The sequence below is a fragment of the Zonotrichia leucophrys genome, chromosome 3 (genome assembly GCF_028769735.1).
Source record: "Zonotrichia leucophrys gambelii isolate GWCS_2022_RI chromosome 3, RI_Zleu_2.0, whole genome shotgun sequence".
NCBI lineage: Eukaryota > Metazoa > Chordata > Aves > Passeriformes > Passerellidae > Zonotrichia > Zonotrichia leucophrys.
Window position 1 is genome coordinate 67,137,752 of NC_088172.1, and position 25,538 is coordinate 67,163,289.

The window sequence follows — 25,538 nt, forward strand, 5'->3', positions numbered from 1 at the left end:
AATATTTAAAGAAAAGTAGACCTAGACATCCCAATTTGAAAAATCTTACAAAAATTAATGAAGCATGCTAAAATAAATGAACCATATTCTGGATCAAACACTCTATTTCAGTCATTGTTTCATAAATCTGCAAATATGGAAATTGCATTTAGTTCCAAAATCCATTTTTAAACATTTGCAAGATAAAAGATGCTCTTTTTGCCATTTGATTTTGGTGTTTTAACAAACAGAAGTAAAGATTGATGATGTATTCTGAAATTTTGCTTTGAAATTGTGTTTTGAAGCTTTGAATTATTAATGGAAGAAATATTAGGGTTGAAGCAAGTTAGACAAGACTGAAAAGAAACTTAGTAATCTGATTTACCCGCTTCTCTTTTTAAGTCTGATTCCCATATTAATATTTGCGATGAATTTTTTAAGGAATGGAACATCTTCCTTTGGTATCCCTGTTTTTGGGCACTTTTTGTTCTTTTCTGAGCCTGTTTGCTATACAAATAATCTGCATAGCACTGCTTTAGTAGTATTGCTCTAACAAATTTCAGATTATGCATAAGCATAATTTTAAATTCTTAAACTAACTGAATACCCAGACAAATAAGGAGTAAGCACTCAGAAGTAAAACTTTAGGATGAAAGTGTTAGTTTGTTACATTTCCAGGAACTAGATAAGAGACTTGCTCTAAGGCCTGGATCTCTCAGGTGGATAAATGAGTTATTTATTATTTAACATTATTATTTAAGAAATAGAAATTAAAAATTTATTTTATATAAAAAACATGTTATCTAACAAACTCCCTATGCTGCTGAGCAGTATGAAGGTGTCCAGGGTCCTTATAATTGAGAAGCACAACCAAGAAAGTTTAAAATAAAAGCATATGCCCATAGGCTCAGAGTAAAAGCCAAGGAAATCATTACTGTTTTCTTAATCCCATGTTCTCAGGTATGATATATTCTGCTTAGGCACATAGAAAACTTCAGGCTTTAACTTTTTAAAATGATGAGTTAAAACAGAAAACAGCTTTCACCTTTGTCAGAGTGACTGTAAAGCTTTCTTTTAAACCTTAGAAAAGCACCTCAATAATTCTAGCTCGCTAAAAAGATTCTGAAGCTGTAGAGACACTAAAATTTTATTATCTGAAACCGAAAAGCTAGAAACTCTTTCTGATGGATTTGGATATCCAAATAACCAACCTTCAGGTTTCTTAGGTCTTCTTTTTCCCCCCTTAATATTTCAAGGCTCGTGTTGGTCATAATGATTCAGTAATCAAAACTAATTAAAAATAAAACATTCTACTCTTACTGTTTGGAGGCACTTTTATTGCAGGCATAAAACTTAGATAATTAAGTTCTCAGTAATGTGAGGCTGCTTTTATATAAATGCACTCATTATAATATGTTTAAACTGGCAATTTGATCTGAAAGAATTTTTTATCTTCTCAGACCCTCATGGGACTGGATGGCACGTAAGAATATTGGCAGGCAGTAGTTTGATTGTGCTGATTAGTCTTGATTGATAGGTCTTATTACCAAATTGAAGTTGAAGTTAAAAGCTCCAAACTCACTTGAAACCTTGAGGAAGGTGAAAGGTTTGTGGTTGTACAGTGTGCTGGTGCATGCTGTGCTTCAGATGTTTGCTGAATATCCATCTCTATGCCAGGAAATGTCCATCCCCATGCAGGAGGCCTTTCCAGTCATGGCCTTTCTTTTCTCCATGAAAGCACATCTCTTCTCAGTACCCCTGTAGATCTGCAGGTGGTAGATGAGTGGCTGAAACATGCTGAGCAAATCCAGAGAGACTCCACTATGAGCGCTGGTGCCCAGTGTCTCCCAAGGACTTTTGCAGCGAGGTCAGGGCTGTCCTCCTGGCTCCCAGAGCTGTTCCTGAATGCACCCTTGGGCCACAGCTGAGGAGAGGGCCAGGCCACATGCTGCTGCCTGCAGCCACAGCACACAGTCCAGGAAGGGGTTGTGGGCTACACCAGCAATCCTCATGGCAGGGAAGGTCAGGGAATAAAAACTACAGGAAGTGCGGAACCTTCTCCATAGCCTAAAATCAGTTGCTAAGAATTGGAAGTGAGCCACTCCTTGCAAAATGAGGCTATTGCCATCCTAAATCCCTTTAATATATTAAGCGCTTGCACTTTACAACATATTCCTTATGTGCCAAAGCTGAGATAGCCCCAACTGGGAAATGAAACTTTTTCAAGCAAATGTCTGCCTCAACTGCCTTGCTTGCATTTCTTACCAAACATTGCAGCCCCCACTAAAAGAAGTAGCTGAGGGTGAACTTTGTTTCTTAGTCCTTATTTCTGTAGGTTTGTGGGAAAAGGAAGAACAACAGTAGCAAAAATTGTCTTTCAAATAGATTATCTGAAAAAAAACCATGTCATTCTCAACACACAATGACATGTCCATTAGGCTAAGCAAGAGAGAAAACAGAAGCAGTGGGGAAGGGGCAGAGCAGAGAAAATGGAATGCATTAGCAATTATCCTCAGTCTAGCTTATTCTACTAGTGTCTTACAGTGTCTGAGAATTTATCCCAGCCCTGCAAAATCAGTCTGGCACTTGGGTTTCCTCCTGATGTGGTAAAGGACATTTACTGCACGTTGCAGTTTCCAATTGCCACCACTGAACTCAAAGCACTTTTCACAGATATTTCTTTTCAGAAGATTTGCTTAATGTAATTCTCTTCAGAGTAACTCTGTTGGTTTTGTCTTTCTGTTGGCATTGATAAAATCAAAATGAATCTGCCAAGGGAATCTTGCAGACTTCAGACCGTGCATTGAACAAAAAATATGCTAGGGAAGTAATAGAACAGGTCCTATTCTAAGATTTCTTCTTTTCTTGTTCAGTACCCATGGACCACAACTGCCTAGGGGCAAGTAAGAACAGGATAAACATATGTTGCTTCACCCAAATTTTCTCCTACCCCATTCCTGTTTTAAGGTCAAGCAAGGGGTTTTTTGAGCCCCTTGTGGTTTGTTGATGAAGTAATCTTCAACAGATTTCTTTTCAACAGACTTTCCTGGCCTCCCCATGAACCCATAAGGGTATTTTGCACCACATCATCTTTTCCAAGTAATTCCACATCACACGACTGTCTGTTTCCTGAGGAAACATCCCCAGGTTCTTCTGAACCTCATTCCTGTTGGCATCATTTAGTGATCTGTTTTATACTTCCTTGGTCATCTGTTTCCAGGCTGAAAAGTTCTGACTTACTCAGTCATTCCATAACATTCTTTGTTGGCCTTTTTTGGTTTTTCCTAACTTTAATCAGGATACCATTTTACAAAGGAGTATGTCAGCTACAATCTGTACTCCAGTTGCAGAAATGCAACAGACTTACACAGTGACAGTGCAATGATGTTGTCACTTTTGTCCTCTTTTTCTAAGGTTTGATTTCATGTTGTGTTTGCTTAGAACTGTGTCTGTCACAACTTACAGACTCCTCAGTGGGGCTGATCACCTCTGAACACATAATTCTGAATTGCAGGCTAGGATTGTTCATCCTCATGTGCATCACTTGTGTTTGCCTGTACTGAAAGATTACTGGGATGGGGAATTAATCAGGAGATCATCCCTCTTCACTGTTTTCCAGCAGGCCTGCATGTTATGTTTACAAAGTGTTTGCTTCCCATATCCACTCATCAGTGAATGTTAAGCAGGTTGTAGGGAGCAGTTCCTGATCATTGCATTTTGACAAACATTGATAACAGTCTTGTACACAAGGAGAGCAGACATCACAATTTACCAATGCTTCAGCTGACAAGGCCTTTGTAAAGCTGCTTGTAATGTTGATCTTCCCAAAGTAGAAATATTGTGTAAAAAGCTGAGTCCTCTGAGGTGCTGAGGGCCCCTTGCAAGGTGCTTAGGAATCCCAAATCCTTTTGATAATCAAAGTTGCTCAGCATGCTTGAGAAGAAGTAGGCTGGGTGTCCTTCAAGAGCTGATTCCAGAATTGCAGTGCAAAGCCTTTGCTTCCAGAGTTTAATTCTCCTTGAAATGAAAATGAAAGGTGCTAATAATAAGGTCAAATCCCCAAAAATGGCATTCTAAATCCTCTCTGACAGTTCTTTTAATTATTACTGAGTACTGGTTTGGTTCTCTGACAGCACTGAAGCAAATAAATTGAGCTAAAGGAATAAAAAAGTCAATATTCAGTGAAAACATAAGGCAAAAGTAATGAAGGAATTAGATTCATTACCAGATCTCAGAAGACTTTCCCAAAATTTCCTACAGTAATGTAACAGAAATTTAGTAGTGAAGGAAACATAACACTGAGTGATGATTTTGGTACTCTTTGGTACTGTGAAGAGGGGGAACCTAAAACCCTGGCTTACCTCAAATCATTTTGGAGCCTTTTGGCATTTTGAGTCTATACTTGCCTGTAGTGCAGCTTTCTGTGCCAGTGGAGAACAGTAGCTAGTCAAGATTTGAAAGTCAGTGTGGATGGAAAAGCTGCCACTTCAGGTGGAGCCTTGCCAGAGTATCGGGATACCCTGGGGCCTTTCCTGGCCGTGCTGATGCAGGCACTCTGCTGTGGCTAAAATCCCATGTCTCACCCAAAGCCTCACTCAGAGAAAAGTAAAAGACCCTTGGAACCAGAGTCTCATTAATGAAGTGCCCTTGTCTGTATCTATGGCACTTTATATGTGATGGCACTTGCACCATTCAGAGTTTCTTGACCAGAACTGTTTAGGTGGGGACTCTGACTTTGTCAGAAGAAAAGTGAGGATGGGGAGGGAGAGTGGAGAAGAGACATCATGCAGTTCTCTTATAAGCATGACCTAATTTTGATTCTTTCATTCTCTTCTCAGGCGCTGGATTTGATGGAGTGGAAGAAATTAAGCGTCACCCTTTCTTTGTTACTATAGACTGGAATGTAAGTGGAGCAGCATTATTTTATTTTTTGGCTACATTTTTTGAAAACAAGCTGCCATGCTTAGGAAAAGGATTACTTTCTCTAACATAGAGAGCCTAACTTCTCTAACACAGAGGAGTTAGAGCCTTTTCAGTGGGTGCCTCTGTCTCTCTTGCATGCATGTTGGCACCAGTACTCAAAATTGGAACAGTTGATCAAATTAACATGATTCAAGTAAGACATGTCAGATGTGATTAACAGAAAGGTAAACAAGGATTTATTTTATTGCTATCAGCTACAGCTCATAAAGGTGGTGGTGCAGATTATCTGAATATTTGATTTGGACTCTTAAGAGGTTAAATCTCACATTTTCAGCATCATAATTGTTCAAATTAACTTATTCTTAGACAAACCTGAAGGCAAACATTTTTCATTCTTGATCTGGACATCTGCCAGTGCACCAGAGCTGCTGTTTACCACATCCCTTAGCATTTTCTAGTTTAATTTTATCTGACTTGTGTTATGGTATTACTGTGTCTCTTCAGTATTTGATGCATTCACTCACAAGTGATAGTACAACAGGTAACATTGATGCAGTTCTTACCAGAAACTCTAGTAAAACTGTGTGAATTTATGTGACAGAGCCATTCTCAAATTGCTGCTCAAGACTTTGCAGAGAAGCTCATTTCTCTGTGAGAGAACATTTCGTGGTGCCCAGGTAGCCTTTGAAAGGCCCACAAACCCATTTATTTTCAAAAAAACTCATTAGAAAAATCTAATTTGCGTTGCATGTTGAAAAGTTGTCATGACTCATAAATATATTAGAACATAATTAATGAAGGTGGGTTTTGAGACTTTCCTCTGTAGTCCAGCTGACTTTTAGAGCCATTAAATATGCTGTGAAGTCTATGTGTCTTTCCTTTTCTGTTTCTTACTAATCATGAGATTCTGTATGAAGACTTTACATTTATGAAAAAAGTATGGGAAAATTAAAAAAATAGGGGATGCAAAGACTGGGGTTGTTGTTGATGATGATAATTATTAAATCTAATATTAATATCAATAACAATAATATTGTTTTCTATATTACCCCAATATCTCTGCAGTCCTCAGCTGTTCAATCAAAATACAGATCAGATAACTACATCTTGATGTAATAAGAAACACTAAAACAGTGAGAGGGTTTTTCTTCTGTGTTTGCTAGGGAGCAGCTCTCTAACTCATCATAAATAAATGAGGCTCTGCATCTTGGAAAGGTTTTCAGAAAAGTCAATTCTGTCCCATGAGAATACTCAAGACCACCTTCTGTCATGATAATTGGTGATTGTTTCAAGCTCTGTTCTTTAGGGAACAATTTCATGCCTGTCCTAAGGAAACTCTACTGTCCTCCATCATTTGAAAAAGCTCTTATGGACAGGAAAATATCTACCACGAAGAAGATAGGTGTGCTTGAGCATGCCTTGGGGCTAGAGAGGAAGGTGAATTTAATTGCCTTTAGATGTGTTATCCAGGCCTCTGACTCTGCTGTGAAATATAGCTGTTAAAATCCATTTTAATCCAACATAATTAGTGCTTATTGCACTCTCTCAGAGACAGATCACTATTACACCGATCAGCTATCATCTTTGTAATATATTTTCTCATTTTATTCTGATTTTGCAATCACTCAACGAGATCTTGGGAGGCTTATCTGGTTCCTGCAGTACTGTATGTATTTCAGAGCAGTGTGAGCCTGGCCCTGAGCTGAAGCCAGAACTTTGACTCTCAATAATCATCCAACCAGTTGTTAACATTTTGTCCATGTGCAGAAGGAGACCAGGGTCACAGAACAGAAATGGATCAGACATAGATGTTTCTATCTATAGCACTGATCTCTGTGCAGCTGGAGGAAGAGTCCCTGGTGCCCTCATTTTGTTCTCCCATGATGTGTACAGAATCTCCCACATCACTTTGCAGACACTCAGCAAACAGCACTGTTGAGAAGGAACAGAAATGATGATTTACTTTATGCTTTGGCAATATAAAGACCTCACAGAGACTTTTGGAGAAGTTCTGTGCTACCTTAGCAGCTCTGATAGACAGGACTGCTGTGACTGACAACACAGAAAATTTCAGCAACTGTAGTAAAACCAATCCTCCTCCAAAAGCCCCCTTATCATGAAGGGTAAGAATGGGTCAGTGTCTCCCAGAAATGCAGTGTGAAACAGGTTTGCTTTTAAGCATGATTTTTCCTACAAGAGCGACATGATAACCAGGAACAAAGCACCAGGTTGCATCATCTAATTTTAAAGAGAGATTCAAAACAGAAATGAGTTAGCTTTTTCCTTCTAAGTCATATGTGATACTAGAACTGCAGATGGAACCCTGTGACTCAGGCTTTCCTTTCACTGTATTTTCAAAGCTGTTCCCTTGGGGTTTGGATTGGAGCTGGTTATTTTCTCTGTCCCTGAAGTGTTTACCTGTTTGGGGCAATCATTTCCCATTTTTTACTGCCTTCACACAGACACAGCCAGATCCAGTGTCTGGTTGGATGAACACCCAGTGGCAATAGCACACACAGTGCAGAACAGCCCCTGTCACCATGCTGCAGATGCTGCTGGTGCCGTGTGACCACTGCAGGCAGAGAGGCACCAAGGGCAATCCTGGAAAACATCCATGTGGCCAGGGAACCCTCCTCCTCCTGGCCTTTCCCAGAAGCCATTCCCATGTTCCAGGGTGCCATCCTTCAGCAAAATTGCCAGCCACCTTCGGTTTAACTTCTGGCTAACTTCAGCACTAAATGAACTGTGGACAATCTGACGCAGTTTTTTGCCCAGACTTAAATAGTGGCATGAGACTTGCTAAGACTCACATTTTTACAGCTGTTACCCTGTAACAAAGCCCTAAGTTCCCACTTTCCAGAGTGAAAAATAGCTGGAGGTTTCTGCAAATACCAGTCTTGCTGCTCTGAGGTATTTAGCAGGCACCATGACGTAAATTCAATAGATCTGTTGTTACATGAATGGACTGTCTTTCATGATCAAGGCTGGGATGCTCAGGAGAGAGATTAAATGTCCAGCTCCTTGACAGTTTTATCTGCTTATTAACCTTGCACCTCATTTTCTTCTTAAGACAAGCAGACCCAAAACAAGTTGACCTCAAATAATTTAAGTGATTGGCTCTGAGAAAGCACAGTCTGCTTACTGATTTTTTACTACTGTTTCTTCTTTCCAGATCATGCATAATGAATTTCTGGCTTTTCATTGAAAATGAAAGATGAAATCCCTTTTTGCAGACTCCTGTCTGAGGAGTAGGTTATAAACAGTAGTTTATGTTTGGATGACAGACTAAATTGGAACTAGAGAAAATGACATGCTTGAAAATGATTTGTCAAATGCAGCTGAGGAAAGGAGTGGGAAGAAAGTGGATTCCAGTTCTTGTTCCTTTAATATTAATCAGAGATCAAACTGAACTGAAACTGTGAATTATTTAATTGCCGATTTTACCAACAGCAAAAAATTATTCCTAGGGTCTGAATTCTGCTAGCTTTTCTGTCATTTGCAGGCAATAACATTGAGTCATTAATCTAGGAGAGGACAAGAATTTCAGAATGTAGTTCATCCTTTTGTCTGCTTATTGGATTTGCCATGACAGGTATATGTATCAACGGAGTTCGTTCTCACACTACAAGTGCACCACTGTGGAGGGCAGCATCTTTCTATTTCTAGAAGGTGTCTGAGGAATAATTCAATTCTTCATCAAAGAAACTCAGTTGAGGAAATGACTAAATAGTTTTTAATGAAATTAAACCATTTTTTTTTCTTGATATTTGTCAGACACATGCACAGAGCATTTACATCTCTGGGGTTTTTAGGAGTGTGGGGTTTTTTTTTAAATGATGAAAAATTAACTACTTATAAATAAGAAGAGAAGGAAACACATTGTTGCAGCATTTTATTACTAGTCTCTCTTGTGTATTACTTAAGTTCCCGCTGAGGAGGTGTTCAGATGAAGATCATGCTAGTGATGTGGCGGTATATTTTTAGAAAAGGTCAGTGGCACCTGTATGAAAATTAGTTTTATCAAATAAAAGTGGTTTTGTCTGAAATCAAAAGGAAAGTCAGTAGAAGCTTGTAGTTTCTTAAACTGCTATAGAAATGGTTTCTAGTTAATTCATAGGTGCTTATTATGAAAGTTTCAGGAGGATGCGAGGGGTTGCTAGTCAGGAGCATGGATATGCACCCAGGTGTGAATATCTAAATCAGTGTTTTCCTGGAGCCCATCTGCCTTGTTCTATGGATTATGCACTCCCTCAACACAGCCTCTGGATCCCACAACACTGTGTGTTTTACAGTGATTCCTCATACCTGTCAGTCACATTTTTCTGTGCTGAGTGAATGCAGTTTAAACTGTGGCCAGTTTAAAAAAATTGGTGGTGGAATGTGGGAGCTTATTCTTAACTGGGAAAGAGAAATAAATAGTATTCTCTTTAAAACATTGAGGGCTAAGGAGTGCAATTCTCTTTTATAGAGGTGGGAACAATGTGGAAGGAAAAAAAATCCTCAGCTTCTTATACCTGTGCAAGACAACAAACATGTAATGTATAATGTATAATTTCAGCCTGAAATTTAAATGCTGCAGTTATCACTATGCTATACAAATTCTATTTTAAATAGGAACAATAGTAATAAGATGCCCCAAAAGAAAAATTTGGATATCAAAACTGGAATTTAAACCAGGAAAACCGGGACCCTGTTCCCATTTAAACAGATGATGGAACTCGCTGTAACTTTTGCACACAGTACTAGGATTACCATGACTTAGAAAGTACATAACTGCTTAAACTTTACCAAAAGTTATGGACAGTCTGAAGAAATGGCAAGAATTGAAATTTATTTTGCTGTCATTTCCCACTCTGGTTGGTTTTTGCCGGAAGAAGTCACAGTCAAGGTCCATCATCCCTGAATAATTTGGGGACCGTGGTAAGAGATAATATATTCATACATGTCCTAAAATTAGAAATATTCTTGAAATATCCAGAAGGATCTCAAATCCTCCAGGAGATTCTCTGTCTATGTGTATACAAAGCAATGGCTGTGATTCTTACTATTTGTTTAGATCAGCTTGTGCCACATTGAGTTTTGCAGTCTACAGGATGCAGGTTTTTAAAGGAAGAGTTGCTCTGCCTGCAGCAGCCTTTGTGTTTAATTGTGTTGGGCTGCTCTGTGGTTTAGGGGTTTGGCTTGGGGGGCTCACTCAGAGAACTGGAGCCAGTGTGGGATGGAGAAGTCCACAGATGATGCTACTCTGCTTTTCCTGGTCCTCGGTGATTTCCTTTAGTTACCCTATGCAAGAGCTTGGGGGAAAAAATGTTTTAGGCAGCTTACCTTTTGCTGTTCTGTTGTCTAATTTCTATCACAAGTGGGTAAGGAAATGGAAAAGGGAGTCATCAGGGTTGTGCTCAAGGGGAATGCCTTTCACTCACACAGGCAACTTCTTTGTTTCCATCCCCTCCCAGAAAGCAAATTTGTGATTATAAATCTTTTGATGGCGTGTGACTCACGATCAATCTTAAATCCTTCCCTAGTAGTGGAGGATGTGGGTTAGGGATTCAAAATACAAATGTAGTTCCAGCAGCACTTTAGAAAGTACAGATGGGGGAAGGAATTAAGAGGCCAGAGAGAATATGGTTACGATAATGAAAAGAGAGTGCAGTTCCTGAATGATGTACAGCTCTGAAACATTTTCCAATTTTTGGACCTCACAGGATGAGCTGTGCAGTTAATTCCGTGAGGAAGCATGTGCATGTGACCATATTGCTTTCTGCAGCAGAAGCACCGCAGTTGTGAATTAAGACAAATAAAGGGGAGCTGGGAAGCAAATAGCCTTCTCAAGGTGAAATCCTAGCAGCAGAAAAACCTTCAGTAGGTGCTGAGTTCTCTTGTAAAGTTCTGTGCAGGCAGAAAAAGATGTATGTTAATTACTAGGTTGATACTGTTCAGCTGATGAGTGACACTTCCTGCATAAGATTGCAATTGGCTTTTAATTATTTGGAAGACTGGCTTTCCATTGTGGCTCACAGCAGTTACTCATCTCCTTTCCTCTCCGAAGACATGGAGCAGTTTTACGCAAGCAGGAACTTTTTATGGTGAAATGGCCATTAATTATTGCAGAGTCATTTCCAACCTCTCTGTTTCACTTTCCCAAGGAATCATAACTCAACCACAAATATATCCTTTATGTTAAGGTTTATGTTAAAATTAATGCTATGCTGCAGAATGTTCTCCTTCAAGAACCTTTATTTATGCAAAATCATGAACCTTTATGCAAAATCAAATTCAAACTATGGTGATGGGTATATGTCTTAGATTTGACCACATGCTTTGTATTAAAGAAGTTAATTCCCCAGAAAACACACAGTTAAAAAGAATCTTCCTGCATGCAGGAAGCTGGAAAAGCATTTAGAAATGTCCATTAAACATTTTGAAAAATCAGCTCATTAGGAAGTTGTTTTAAGAGCTAACCTAAAAATACATATTGCAAACAGTCATAAAGTTGAACTTTCCTGTTCTTATCATGACTTGAAAGTTTGCATTAAATGTATTTATGCTCAGACATGTTAATTATGGGGAACTGTCTGTGGCAACTAATTCAGCCTTTGAAACCTGAGAACAAAAGCATTGCTAGAAAGGAAAAGCAGTCTAGGGACTGCAACACAGGGCAGGGAGTCGAACTGGAGCTCTGTTCCCCACGCTGCCATCAGCACAATGTTTGTTTTTGGCCATTTCAGGCAGAGATGATGCAAAGATGGCTGAAATCAGTAGGGCTCTTTCCATTAACCTCTACAAGCTTTGGATCAGATCCAGACATCCTCACCTCAGTGTGCTTGTCTGTGTGTGTATGAATGCTTGCAATGGAGCACGAGGTAGCAATTTCTTAAAGATCTCAGAGAATGAGTAGAAAGGCCACGAAGTCCCTCATAACAAAGGCAGGATGTATTAGGATGAACTTGTGGTGCTGTTACCTAGGTGATTCCCCAACATGGCTCCTCAGTCAGCAGCAGAAACACATACACCTAGAAGCAGTTACCTGTTATATACCTTCCTGTCTTTTGTTTTTTGTTTTGTTTCTCACTTCAAGCCACAAGTAGAGCTTCAGTATGGTTGCCCACCCATGCACAGTGCTTGCTTCCTAGCATTTTTGATGAGAATTTCATGTAATCATCAGCTGTAAACCCCCTTACCTTTTACCAGATATGCTAAAAGAACAAGTCTCTTGTTTAGGTTGTAAGGACCAGGCAGCCAAGCCTGTTGCTCAGCTCAGTCTGGCAGCACATCAAACACATTTCTGGTTCTTGCAAATAGCAAATGCTAAAACAGTCATGGCTTCCTAGAAATTCTTTGTGCTGGTTGCCATTGCTGCGCTGCTGAAGTTACCCTGTTTCCTGCTCTTACCATTGCACATTCCAGTCCTGCCCTTAGACCAGTGAATTTCCAGATGCCTCAGCTTGAAGTACTGTTCCAGCCTATGGGCTAAATTTTTGCCAGGAACATTTATGTTTATATTCAGGATTTCGGCAGCTAAAATGTGTAGGGACCATCCAGGGCACAGATTTTAAGCCGAGCGATAAAGCAAGAGCCAGAACCACAGCTTCATCATCCTTGTCTGTCAGGCCTGCAAGGATAGCATGGAGCTGAGAGAGGACACCCTAAAGAATGCTGAGAGTGTGCACAGTGATGCTGATTGTGGTCTGTTTTTCTCCTTGTAGAAACTGTACAGAAAAGAAATCAAGCCGCCTTTCAAGCCCGCGGTGGGGCGGCCAGAGGACACTTTTCATTTTGACCCAGAGTTCACATCTCGGACCCCTACAGGTTAGTAAGGTGGCACGTGGGTAATACATCTTTTCAGTTGGTAAATTCATTCTTCCTTTCCCCTCTCTAGTCCAACACAGTCTAAAAGTCTGATCACCTGTGGCATTAGAGGGTTTTGCCATATCCAGCGGGAAGCAACGACTGGTTTTGCTTTTCCACCCAAAAAAAGCTCATAAGTATTTCACCAACTTCATATTAACTTGTCTTTAGGAAGAACATATTCCACATTTTTAAAAGGAAAAAATAACTATTTTTTTGCTATTTTATTATTAATTTTTGCTTACACTAGCTGAATTTAACTATTTTCAATTACCTTGGCTTCAAAGACCTTTGTATCTCTCTGCAAGTTAGTATGTAATTATATATTGCATAGATGTTTTATTTAATTACGACATCTCACAGACTGTGGACTGTTGGAAGGTAATGTGTGGTTAAAAGAAATGAAGAATCATCAAATTCTGAGGTCAGCAGAGTTATGCCAATAGGAGATTTGGCCCACAATATTTAGAAAATGCTTGCAGATAGAATGTTCATGTAACTTCTGTTTCCTAACAGAAATACTATACTTTGTACACTGTATATGTGAAGGTGACTGCTGCATAAAATTCAATCTTTCCACTATTTTAAATGGAAAGGAAGAACATCAGTAATGTCAGTGTGGTAATCCCACTTGTAATGGTGCCTCCTGCTAGACATGAGCAAGTTACATTATATTTCTGCCTGTGATGTACCTGTGTAAAGAAGTACCCGTTTATACTTTCTAAAGTGTAAAAATTGAATTAGTGGTTGTTTGTTAAACACTTTGAAGGTGGTAAGCACTGTAAATGTCACATAGTATCACGGTAATAAAAAAGTATAAGGTCTCAAGCTTCAATCCTCAAATTGCCCCAGAACTGTTGCAGTGAGAGGGAAAGATCTGAGCTTTCATTAATGAAAACACCTACATTATAAATGAGAATCAGAGTTGAGGCTTCCTGCAGTTTTTGTTCAGGCTTATCATGACCTACACCATTTTTTCTTAAAACTAGCTCAAACTTCTATTCAAAGCCTGGCTCAGATTTCCTTTCATGGGGTTTGAAATAAGGGTATATACTCCAAATCTTTCCTCAGTCAGTTCCTTTTTTTTCCCCCCAAAGATGTGCTGACTTTTACAAACTATAAAAATATTACATTTTTGTTTTTTCAACTGGAACATCCACCTGTCTCCAGTATATGTTAGTCATGTTCTGATATTCCTATTCCACTGCATGGAAACATGATCTTTGGTTTCCAGACATTTCACACATCTGATTTTAGCTGTAATTTAGGTTTCAGAAGCACTAATTTCTCTGAAATATTGGAGACTGCAAGTTAATCTGGTCTTTGGGGATGTGTGCTCTGGTGCTGCCATGGGAAGTTTCACTGATGTGCAAAGAAGCATTAAAAGTTTGGATTGCTTTGGAAGTTCACACTTCATTGCTTTTATTGATGCCTGGGGCTATATTTTACACTCTACATGTTACTACTGTTGCCTAATTAAATTTGTTATTTGTTATTTCCTACAAGAACTGACTTGGAAGGTTTGTTTTGGGGTGGTGGCAGGGGTGGGGAGATGGCTGGCCTCAATTCTGCTTTGGGCTACCATGGATAGTGGCCTGAGAATCAAACATTTCAAAATAGGTGTAATTGGAAGTGTGAATGCATTTACACTTTCAGAATGATGGAAAAGCCACAGCAGACTGGCAGAATATTTTGCAGCCCCTGACTGTTGACTGGTTGTGTCAAACAAATTGGGAAGAGTATCACAAATGTGTTTAATACTCTCTCACATTGCCAATGGAATAGAGCAGTAAGCTTTTTTTATTATTATTTTGTCTATCAGGACAAAATAAAACTAACAAACAAACTAACCCTGTTACTGAGAACATCCTCAGAGAGAAAGCATTGTAATAATTTCCTGCTTCATGATCATGCAGTTGTGTTTTAATGAAGCTGTCAATCACTGTTTAGCACTGTCTTTATGAATGAGTTCTCCTGTCTGAAAGCAGGTTTATGTCAAAGTTTTGGATACAGTAAATCTTGTTAGTTCAGTGATTTGCTGTACCTCAGGAACTTCCTTTACCCTGGAGGGTGAAACCACATTCTGTGGATTCTTGACTTCAGATCTAAGTGTGCCAAAGATGTGGTTTCTGATACTGACAGATTATGTGGGTATCGTTTCACATCACTTTTTCTCAGAGATTCATCCAAGTTGGAGTTGCTGGTTTTGGCCATTTGCTTCCTAAATTCACCACTGTGGCCCCACATCTCATTTGTGGTGACTCAGCTCCTTTCATGGAGCTGGAGGCTGAAGCAGTTCAGGTTAGAAATCGTGATTTGAACAAGGATCAAACCAAGATCATTCTTGTGACTCAGCTTAGACTTCAGTCCACAAATGTTTGTACTGTTGTAATTGATGGAACAGCAGGCTGTAACCAGCAGAGATGTTTTAGACTGGCTTTACTGCTGAAAAAAAGTATTTAAAATTTCACCTGAAATACCTAAATATCCTCCTTTGCAATTAAGATGTTTGTTAACCCCAGTGAAACATGATGAAGGAAATAACTTAGGAGTTATGAAGCCTTTGAAAACCCTTAAACATAGGTGCTCTAGTGGAACAAAGCATTATTACTTTTCACAGGAAGAAAGATAACCATTAGATAAGATTAGTGCCTGTAAGTGGTTCTAATTCAGATATGTGAAATTATTCTGATTTATAAGGCCTGGAAAAATGATTTAGGTTTCTAAGCTATCAGTTAATTAACATGATTTATGCATAGCTTTGCACTTAGCAGAAATGTTTTAATGAGTAAATCAGTTGTTGGTGATGAATATTTGATAGTGAGCAGCAAATCATCAATAGTTCTTCTGCAGTATTTGCTGGAGCAATTGACAGTGAATTATGAAGGAACAATTTTTTTAAACGGATCTGATCTACCACTTTAGTTTTAGAGCTGGATCACAGCTTTTCTGAGGTTCAGAAGTGTTCAGATGTGAATTATTGTCATTCCTTTTTTTAAACAAACATTCTTTCCTCTTAATTAATCCCTTGTGTAACAATCCCTATTATAGATATGCCCCGGTAGGAAGTATCCAGTGATGCAAGAGGTCTGGTGTGATTCATCCACGTATTTGCAAGGAGAGTGCCCATCAAAAACACTGAGATAAACAAAAAGCCCACGTCATTTTACCAAAAGACAATCTTCTCCATCTGAACTCTGCTTGCTGTGCAGTAATAGCACACCGACTCCTGACGCCTGTCAAAGCTGAAAGGAGCTTTGTGATGAGAAATGGAATTAGCTGAAGTCTCAGTTTTGTTTATTCCCAAGTAGATATATCTTGGTTTTATCAAATTCTGACTTCAGTTCCTCTATTCATTTGACCAGTAGATTTATACAGGATGTGTGCACGCTAAGAAGTTCACATTCTTACATATTTTCAGGGCATCAGGCAGGTGAGTCAGAGATAAAGCTCCGTGGGGATGTATTTTCTTTAAATAACTGGGTATTTACACACTTTACTACAAGGAAATAGTTTTCTAAAGGAAGTTTAACTCTGTAACTTTGTCAGTAAATCACATGGTGCATTGGAGGAAATGTGAAGGGAGAAAGAGAAAAAAACCCACATGCCCCCTCCAAAAAACCAAATAAAAGATTAACAAATTTTAGTAATATAGGTTTTATAATACCCAACCTGTTGCCAAGGGATGATTTACAAAGTGATTCTTCTTGCTGAGGAAAATACCCAGGATAAAACATACACTGGGGAGAAAGATCTCTTTAAAGCTTTTCAGAATTTTAATTGAAGCGCAGCTCTACTTGCTTTGTCATGCTGCTTCTCTCACTGGGCAGTGGTGCAGGTACAAAGAACTGCTCTCAGCTTATTGCCTACCAAAGGTAGAATTTCTAATTCAGGATTTTTTGAACTTTAGCCATTCCTTCCCTCCTTTTGCTGTATCAGAGGAAGGGTGGGGAGAAAATATCCATGAAGGTTAGTTAAAACAATCCTTTTTGTTTTTCCACCTGAGGATAAGTCAACCCTGTCTTCCCTAGAGTAGGTCCCGGCTCCTAAAGCTGCTCCAGAAGATTCCTATAAGGCCACTACTGGAGTATTCTGCTTTTCCACTGGTTTCATGCATTCTCTATATTCTCCTGATCCACACAATTTGCCACTCCATCCTTTGTAATTTCTGTAGCTAAGTTGTGCTGCAAAAGACAGCTACAACAGCCTGTAGCTTTTTTCCACTCCCTGGAGAACCTCTGGTAAGCCCTGCAAGGTTCCCTGCCCTGAGCCTCCTGTCTCTCACCGAGCCTCTCTGCCCTGTGCCTTCTCTCTGGGCACTCTTGGCACAGGCAGTACTTTGCCTAAGAATGCCCTGTGAAAAAATCCTGTATCCAGGAGGAGACATCCTTGCAAACAATACCCCTGCACTGTTCAAACCCAGAGGAAAGGAATGGAGAAGGCACACCTAAGTCTCGACATGGAGATGAATTATATTCCCCTGTGTGTGCCAGTTTATCAGATTTATTGACTGCCAGAGATGGCTTTGTCTGCTCTACTGCCGTGCTTTTCCTTTCTGTTCTTCTGTGCAGCTCATGAGGCCATTTTCTTCCTTCTCCTACAGATTCCCCAGGTGTTCCTCCAAGTGCCAATGCTCATCATCTTTTCAGAGGGTTCAGCTTTGTTGCCTCCAACTTGGTGCAGGAGCCTGCACAGCAAGATGTGCACAAGATCACTGTTCATCCAATTGTGCAGGTACTGATGCTGGTTACATTTCACATCTGATGTGCACATACGTATGTGTTTATTTAAACTGCCTAATGCTCTCACTGGTATTTCACAGCTACCTAGTGTAGGAAGGAGGTGTTTTACATGCAGCACGTAGGTGTTAGAAAATGAGAAATTTTTTGCAAAGGCTTTTATGTATAAAACGTTCCTCACCACCTTTGCAAAGGAAATAGGGGCTGCTCTTTGTCACAACTAAAATGAAAAGCACTTCTCAATACCTGAAACAGGATTCCAGTTGTGCATGCAGGGCAGGTAATGAAATACTGGTTTGTCACTGAATGCATTTCATTCCCAACAGTTTTGTCTTGGATTATATGATCCAGTTTGTGCTGGCAAAGTGGTTTGATGAACTGCTCCTGTAGGCTCCCCCAAGCCCAAGCTCCTGGGTGTAAGAGGCCACTGTGCTCCTGTTCTGTTGCACAAAAGCCTGGATGTACTCACCTAAACCAGGGTGCTTGGTGGGGAACATGCCAGACACTTGGTTCTTTGCTGCTATTCTCCTAAAAAAATCTATTCAGTTGTACTTTAAACTAGAAATAGATTGCTACAAAAGGTTTGATACATCAAAGAAGAAAACAGGGAGAAAGAACAGGGCTGCTTAAAGATGCAGCCAATTTTCTCACTAGGAAAAAGCTCCTTCTGCTACCCACAGCCACAGGTGTACATGCCTCAAGGAGGGGAGACCCTATCTGTGGTTTTCATAGGTTTTCATCTCTGTTTTAATTATTTGCAGTGGAATGTGTCATACTCTTAAAGATGCTCTTATGGCACAGTAAGTGAAATACTACCCAAGCCATTACATCTCAGAAATACCATATATATATATATATATATATGTTACGTGTATATTTTTATATATATATATATATATATATATATATATATATATATGTTAAATCAAATTCCTGTGATTTGCTTTGTAAAACTGTATTGAATATTGACATATGCACATCTTAAAATTTAGCAGGTTCTGTGTGGACTTTGCTGGCAAGGCTATGTTTTTAAAGAGAAGATTCTGGAGGATTTTTAGAGGTGCTGGTTGTTTCTTGAGTCCTGGGATGGAATTTGCAGCAAATTTCAAAAAGCCTCAGATTTGGGGTTCACCATTGGACTGGTCTACTTGCCCAGACATTTTCCAAAGAACATATGAATTAATGGCTGAAAATATTAACTTCTCTCTCACAAAGAAACTGCAGATAAACATATTCTAGACAAGACTTCCAATTATCTGGAAGCACTCCTCATATATGGGGTATCTCTCTTGAACACAGTGAAACTATGAAACTTAATATTTTATGTTACCTGCCCCTCAGTATTTAGAAATCAGTTTATATTGTCAAGATATGTAGGTTGGTCAGGAGATTTGGACCCACAGTTTCCTATGAATTTCTAATATATGGTTATTTTCTGCATTCCAAAAATAGTTTAGAAAATAGCAGCAGTTTTGCCACTTCTTCTACAGACAATTCCCTCTTACAGACTGGAAAAAGGTAGAAAGGGAACAGACACATTCACTTGTTTACGTAAAGAGCTTCAGAATCTTTTAACTGGATTTAGAAAAGCTGCTAAGGACAAGAGAGCTCTGTGAAGGGAGAGGAGATCAAGGATCCTTGCCTTTACATACTCATGTCCTGATTACCTTGTTTCTTTTGTCTCCCTGTAGCAGTTACATGGGAACAACATTCACTTTACTGATGGATACGAGATCAAGGAGGACATAGGAATTGGCTCCTATTCCGTGTGCAAGAGATGTGTTCATAAAGCTACAGAAACAGAGTTTGCAGTGAAGGTAAGAAAGCCTCTGGTAAATGCCAGAAATGCAGCTGAGGCTGCTCTGCTTCTGGATTGTTTGCAGAAATGCAGCTGAGGCTGCTCTGCTTCTGGATTGTTTGTTGGCTTATTTCTTGTTGCTTGAGATTTTTTTCTGTTTCGTAATATGGCAGGTTTCATGATAAGTCTTCCCTATTTTTCACACTTCAATCCCACCACATAGAATTCCTCAGTGGAAAAACCCTTTACTGTCTTGCATGGAAATCCAGTTATCACTTCAGCCATACTCGTTGCAAACTAAATAAGATTTTTAACATTCTCTAGACTGAATCATCATAATTTTAAAAAATTGCATATAAAATTATTGCAAATTTGAAACATGATTTATTCTTCTTTCTCAAGTTCTTTAGGTCTGAGTTTCTTGTAATTAGAGAGATTTTTTCAGTGAAAACCATGATCACCTAGAAAAACTCAGATTTCCTTTTGTCTTCTTCACATTCAAAATGAATGCTATCAAAATGAGTGAAAGTCAGTCTTCAGCAGAGATAAAATATTGATTTAGTTGGGCATTGAGGACAAGTCAGTGAACTTCAGACTTGGTCAAGGAACGCTGCATAGAACACAGTCACTGTGGTAATTTTGGGGTCCTGCGTTGTAGGGAGGAAAGATGAATCTGACTCCATGTTCTTAGAAGGCTAATTTATTATTTTATGATATGATATATGATATTTATTATGCTCTACTAAACTATACTACTGAATAGAGAAAAGATACTTACAGAAGGTTTAACAAGATACTAAAGTAAAACTCCCGACCTCTTCCAGAATCCCAACACAGCCAGACAGTGATTGGTCATTAAGTAAAAACAATTCACATGTTAGATAGACAATCTCCAACCACATTCTAAAGCAGCAAAACACAGGAGAAGCAAATGAGATAATTTTGTCTTCCTTTTTCTCTGAAGCTTCTCAGCTTCCCAAGAGAAGAATCCTAAGCAAAGAAATTTTTCCAAAAAATACAACAGTGACATCACATCTGCCCCAGAGGCCAGGGAGCTGCTAGGATGAGGGAAGAACTTCAGTAGAGCTACTTTGGAAGGCCATGCTTGGAGAACTGTCATCAATTCCATTCAGTGCTGTTGAATAAACAGCATGCAGCCATTGCAGGGGCCAGTACAGACCAGTGGCAAGTGGTTGTGAGATAACAGCTCAGAGGAAGAGTTTCAAACATGCACTTTTCTTTAAGGAAAAGTTTAGCAGTGAAAACACTTCATGTGTTAGGAAAGTACTTCATGGTTTTGTTCTTGTACCAGAAAGGGACAAGTTTAGATTATAACACGGAATTTGAAAAAACAGGGGAAGTTAGGTCAGATCCTTTCACTTCTGTGGCATCTCATGGGAACAGATTGCAGTACATAGAGAAGAGTATTTTGCACACTTGCAGTAAATGAGGGGATCTAGCCAACTGCTAGTCTACTTTTACTGTTTTAAAATTTTATAAAATAAATGTAAATTTAGCTAAAAAATGAGATTGTGTCTTTGCTATTAAATGAGATGATGACAGCTTAAGGAAGTGATCCAAACTGCAGTTCCTGAGATAAATGACCTCAAGGCAGTCAGTAGAATGATATGAAACATTTTATTCAGTCTTATTTTCCACTACTAGATGGGTGGCAATGCAGTATCCCTGAAAATCCATGAAACTTTTCATGTTTCCTCATGATGGCCACAAAAATCTGGAAACCACTATTAACCTACAATCTGTTGATGTCACTGTTCAAACAATGGTTGATTTTGCTGGGCTACACCATAATTAGGAGCATGGACTTACCAGCAGATCTGTGGGCTTTCATATGAATGTGCTAATATTTTCATTTCTAATGAATTTAAAAAATCAGAGCTTTTCAGTGCCCAGGTCATTTATCAACAGATGGCATTATGTTATAATAGGTGTGGGTTCAGTATAACTGAAATACATCCATGATGAACAAAATGTATACTAAATTTAAGTAATAACTTTAATATTTCATTTATATCAAGTATTATGGATGGATTTATGAGTGTAATACAACCAGTGTGAACCCAAAATAGAAAAACCTCATCCCTTGAAGATGTCTGAGTGCCCAGATCTGACAGGGTCCAGCATGCTCAGCAGGCTGGGTGTTTGGGGTACCTCAGAGGATCCAGAACAAAGCCAGGGCATGGAGACACTCAGAGCTCCAGCAGAGTTCAGCTCTGTGATTGCTAGGTTTATGCTCTTTCCCATTTTTAAAAATATTTCCTCATTTTACTCCTTTGTTCTTCCACTTCTTACAACTCTTTTCTTGTCATGTAAATATGTCTTGATTTTGACTGCCAGTGTAGGCAACATGTGCAGCATCTCCGTTTCTGACACAGTGTGAGTCAAATGTGTAGCACAGATTTGGGGTTCGAGACAGTTGGTGGGTTTCTGTTTGTTCTGTCTTTCCAGCACATTTAGTGCTGCCTCTTTGGTTATTACTCTTACCAATATATTAATTTTACTTTTCTTTCAATTTTATTGTAACTTCATAATACAATTATATCCTTTTGTTGTCAGAGTAGCTCGCTTTCAAAAAAACTGCACAATGCCACCCATTTCAAGTAATTAGATAGCACAGGAGTTGCAACTGATATTATCATAATTATATATCAGTCCCTTTTGACATGCATCCTTTAACTCTCTCTTTAAAAATCACTGTAATTAGGCTCTTTTCATTTCTGTTAGTAAGTATAATTTTCTCAGTGTTCTCCAGCATGTAACATTCAGAGGGAAAAGTGTCTGCAGAGATAGTTTGTGTGATAGGCAGCAGCCCCATTTGCTTTGCACCACCTCATTAAATCTCCCTCTTTCAGAGGAACTGCCAACACCTCGGAGAACATCATCCTGTCTCCCTCAGGGAAGGAGTTAAGGAAATTACGTGGTGGCATCGCTGCAGGAAGACACACACCATGTCACTGTGGAAATAAATTATCCTTCCTTGGAGCCTGCCACTCACCTTGTTTACTATTGTTCCCTGGTGTCTTACTGAGACAGGAGATTGCCTGGCCAGAGTAACTTGAGTCAGAGCCACTGCCAGAAAAGCAAAACCTTTCCTAGCCCAGAAGCAGAACATATTTAATAAAATGCAAGCCACTTCATCCCTTTTCCTTTTGCTGGCCATCTGCTGCTAATTGGGGGGGCGTATTGTAGAGGTAATTAGATGTCTAGCAGTGCAAAGATGGTGCTTGCTGGTGTTGTAAAAGCATTTGAACAGGTCTGGAATTCCACTCTTTTCAGAGCTGATTGAGATGAGGCACGTGTCTCACTGAGGAGCTTTTGGAATTTCCCCCAGACACCTCTCTGCACCTGTAGGCAGCTGTACTGCCTCTGTAAATCCAATCATGGAGCTGCTGAAGAAGAGAATTTTCTTACCACCTATTCCCTATTCTTCTATGTCATCTGTAAAAATGAAATGCTAATAATAAACTCTAAAGCTATTTTAGACATGCCCTTGGGCTTCTAAGTGCAATATTTCAGAATTCAGACATAGCTCCACTTCTGAGAGCATTTCAATACCCTGCAAGAGAAACCCTGTAGACAGTCAGACTTCCTGCAAATTGAGTCTACCCTGAAGCTAGTCACCACCTATGTAGGTCAGTGCAGGTAGATGTTGGTTTAGCAAGTCCATGTGTCATATTCTACTTGCACGTACATACCCTGGGGAGCTTTTAAAATTTTACTTTTAACTTTTTTCCATTTCATTCCCAAGGGAAAAAAAAGTAAAAAGCTCTAAAATACAAGTAAGGATTTATTAATTCTTTTGAATCACAGAATATTCTGAGGTAGATGCTTCACAATACTCTGGTAGAAAAAAGAAAGATGGGAAACAAAAGAGTATTTCTCCTCTGATGGACTTCTGCTGTGTTTAAGATTCTTCTGCTATAATATTGATCATCTTGACTACAGCAGGCCTAATGGATTTTAATAGCAAAGAACACTGGCATTTTCAGTTGCAGTTACAAACTTCACATGGATATAAATGTAATGATGAGGTCAGAGGTGAAGGAAAATAAGATCAAAGTATTAAGTCACATCGGTATCTATAGAAAATAAGTTAATTAAGTAAAAGAATTATGCTAGAGGAGCTGGTAGAGGTTTCTGTGGGTGGAAGAAAGTTTAAAATGGAAGCCTAAACAGATTAAGAGCTCTTGTTTGGAGTTCAGAAGACTTGGTGAATCAGATTTTTCAAAACCTTCCAGATATGTGATGCAATTAGCATATTCTGAATGTTTTTCTTGTCTTAAAACTATTGCACAGCTTTCAAGCTTGGAGCACAAGTGAAGCTTTCAAGCTGGATTTTTGGATGTGCTTCTTACTGATGCCAGATTAAGTAAATTAGAAAAGGACTTCATTTCATCTCCCTGTTTTTAAAGGTTTGTCTATTCAGATTGACTCCTGACCCCCAGCAGAGATTACTGGTGAATAATAGACAAGTAGAAATTTCTGCTGCTGAGCCAGTTCGACTCCCAGTACTGCCCCCAATATTGCAGTGGTAGGGGTTTTAGATGCCACATTCAACACCTTGATGTTAACTGCCTTTTTCTTCAAAATATCCAGCTGGTTAAGTCTTGGGGGGTTTCAGTCCCTCCATGCTGTTAGAGGCAAGGTGGAAAACTAGGTTGTATATCTTAAAAACAGGATATACATTTTTTCTTTCCTTTGAAGAAGAAAAATATAGTAGAGATAGTCCAAATTGACAAGTCCAATTTTGCAGATGCCAGTGTTACAGTAGAATTTGAATCTTGAAACACATGTGAATCTCATGACTTTTTCCTATCTCTGTAATGTACTAACCAACTGTTTGGCTCCAGATGTTCCACGGTTGTGAGCAAAGCCAAAGTTTGCAGTCTGTGTCTGCCTCTGGGATACAAGTTGGACTCTGCTAGCAGAGTCCAAGTGAATCCTCGTGTATAATTCTGGCAGCTGCAAAGCACTGAGAGCACATCCATCTAACATGTTTTGGTGTGTGCAGACTGGAGAGAAGGTGCATTTTAATTAGCTACAAAAATTTGGTACCAGCAGAGAAGTGGTGTCAGCATGCCATCAATAAATAGAAATCAGTAACTCAGGAGAGCTAGTATTGGCAGGCTTGTGTAATCAAACTGGTTGTATATGTCTATTTATTTGCTAATGACAGTGAGTGACATAGTCACCAAAACCAATTTAAATTCCAGAGTTTTTTCATAATTTTCTTAAACTTCATTTTCCACTTCCATTGATGTTCATGATCTTAGTTTGGTTGTTTCTAGGTGGTTGGTGTGAGTAGATAAAACTGCACGCTGATCTGAAGGCAGGAGGTATTTAGTGGCTCTACATTTTCTCTTTAGCCTGTAGTATGGTTAGGTCAGGTGTTTAGTGCTGAATGCAATAAAGAAAATAGGAATCTTACTTAGTGAAATAAGAGTAGGGAAAAAAAATAAAAAAGAAGAAGAAAATCGGTCCAAGCATCATTAAATCTCCTTGAAAGTCAAGGAGTCTTTAGATCTAGACAGATTTGCTTAAAATTGTTTCTCCTTAACCATAAAAAGTAACTAAAGTGAAACAGACAGTGGAAATTTCAGGGAAGGCTTTGTATCTATTTTTGTCTGTTTGGGATGTACTTAGTGTCTGGCAGAAAAGGGATAAATATATCAGTATTTAAATAGGAAGGTCAGTGGAAAGTTTGTTAGATGACCTCAGCTTTCTTGGCCCTGAGTCTGCCAGCTTGTCAAACCAGACATACTCAACCACTGTTTGTCCAGCCTTGCCCCCCCAGAACATGGTACAGAGGTCAGGCCCCAGGATATGTGCGCCAGTCTCCAGGTCAGAGCCCCTGGTAATCCATCCCTTTGCAATTTAGCAGAAGTTACCTGCTGCTGGAGCAGAGCAATCCGTACTGTCAGGACTCTGCCAGAGAGAGGATGGGCTGCATGGGCATGGATCAGATCAGTTCTTGTTCAGTCTCTAGCAATGCAGACCCCCCTTGACTTAGCTGGCTGGCTGTCACAGTCAGGTTTGTATGGGCAAGTGGAGGCCTCTATCACATCTCACACTTGGGGGAAAGGTGGCACCAGGAAGAATATAATGTCATGTAAAAGGACCTCATTAGTCAGTCAAGTGATGGGAAATAAGAGTGCCAACTTAGTGCTTCCAGAAGCCTATAACTGTCCTTGTTCTTCCTCAAGATGGCTTATCAAATTATCTATGAAAAG

The 25,538-nt window shown here is 39.3% G+C and overlaps 1 protein-coding gene across 5 annotated transcripts in view; it reads left to right on the forward strand.

Moving 5' to 3' along the window:
- Window positions 1-25,538, forward strand: part of RPS6KA2 (ribosomal protein S6 kinase A2) — a 286,567-nt gene that overhangs the window by 238,466 nt on the left and 22,563 nt on the right. For all 5 annotated transcript variants that reach the window (XM_064708648.1, XM_064708651.1, XM_064708647.1 and 2 more), the window contains 4 exons: window positions 4,818-4,882; window positions 12,609-12,711; window positions 17,354-17,484; window positions 19,181-19,306. In XM_064708648.1, the coding sequence (XP_064564718.1) occupies window positions 4,818-4,882; window positions 12,609-12,711; window positions 17,354-17,484; window positions 19,181-19,306 (425 nt within the window). The remainder of the gene's footprint in view (window positions 1-4,817; window positions 4,883-12,608; window positions 12,712-17,353; window positions 17,485-19,180; window positions 19,307-25,538) is intronic.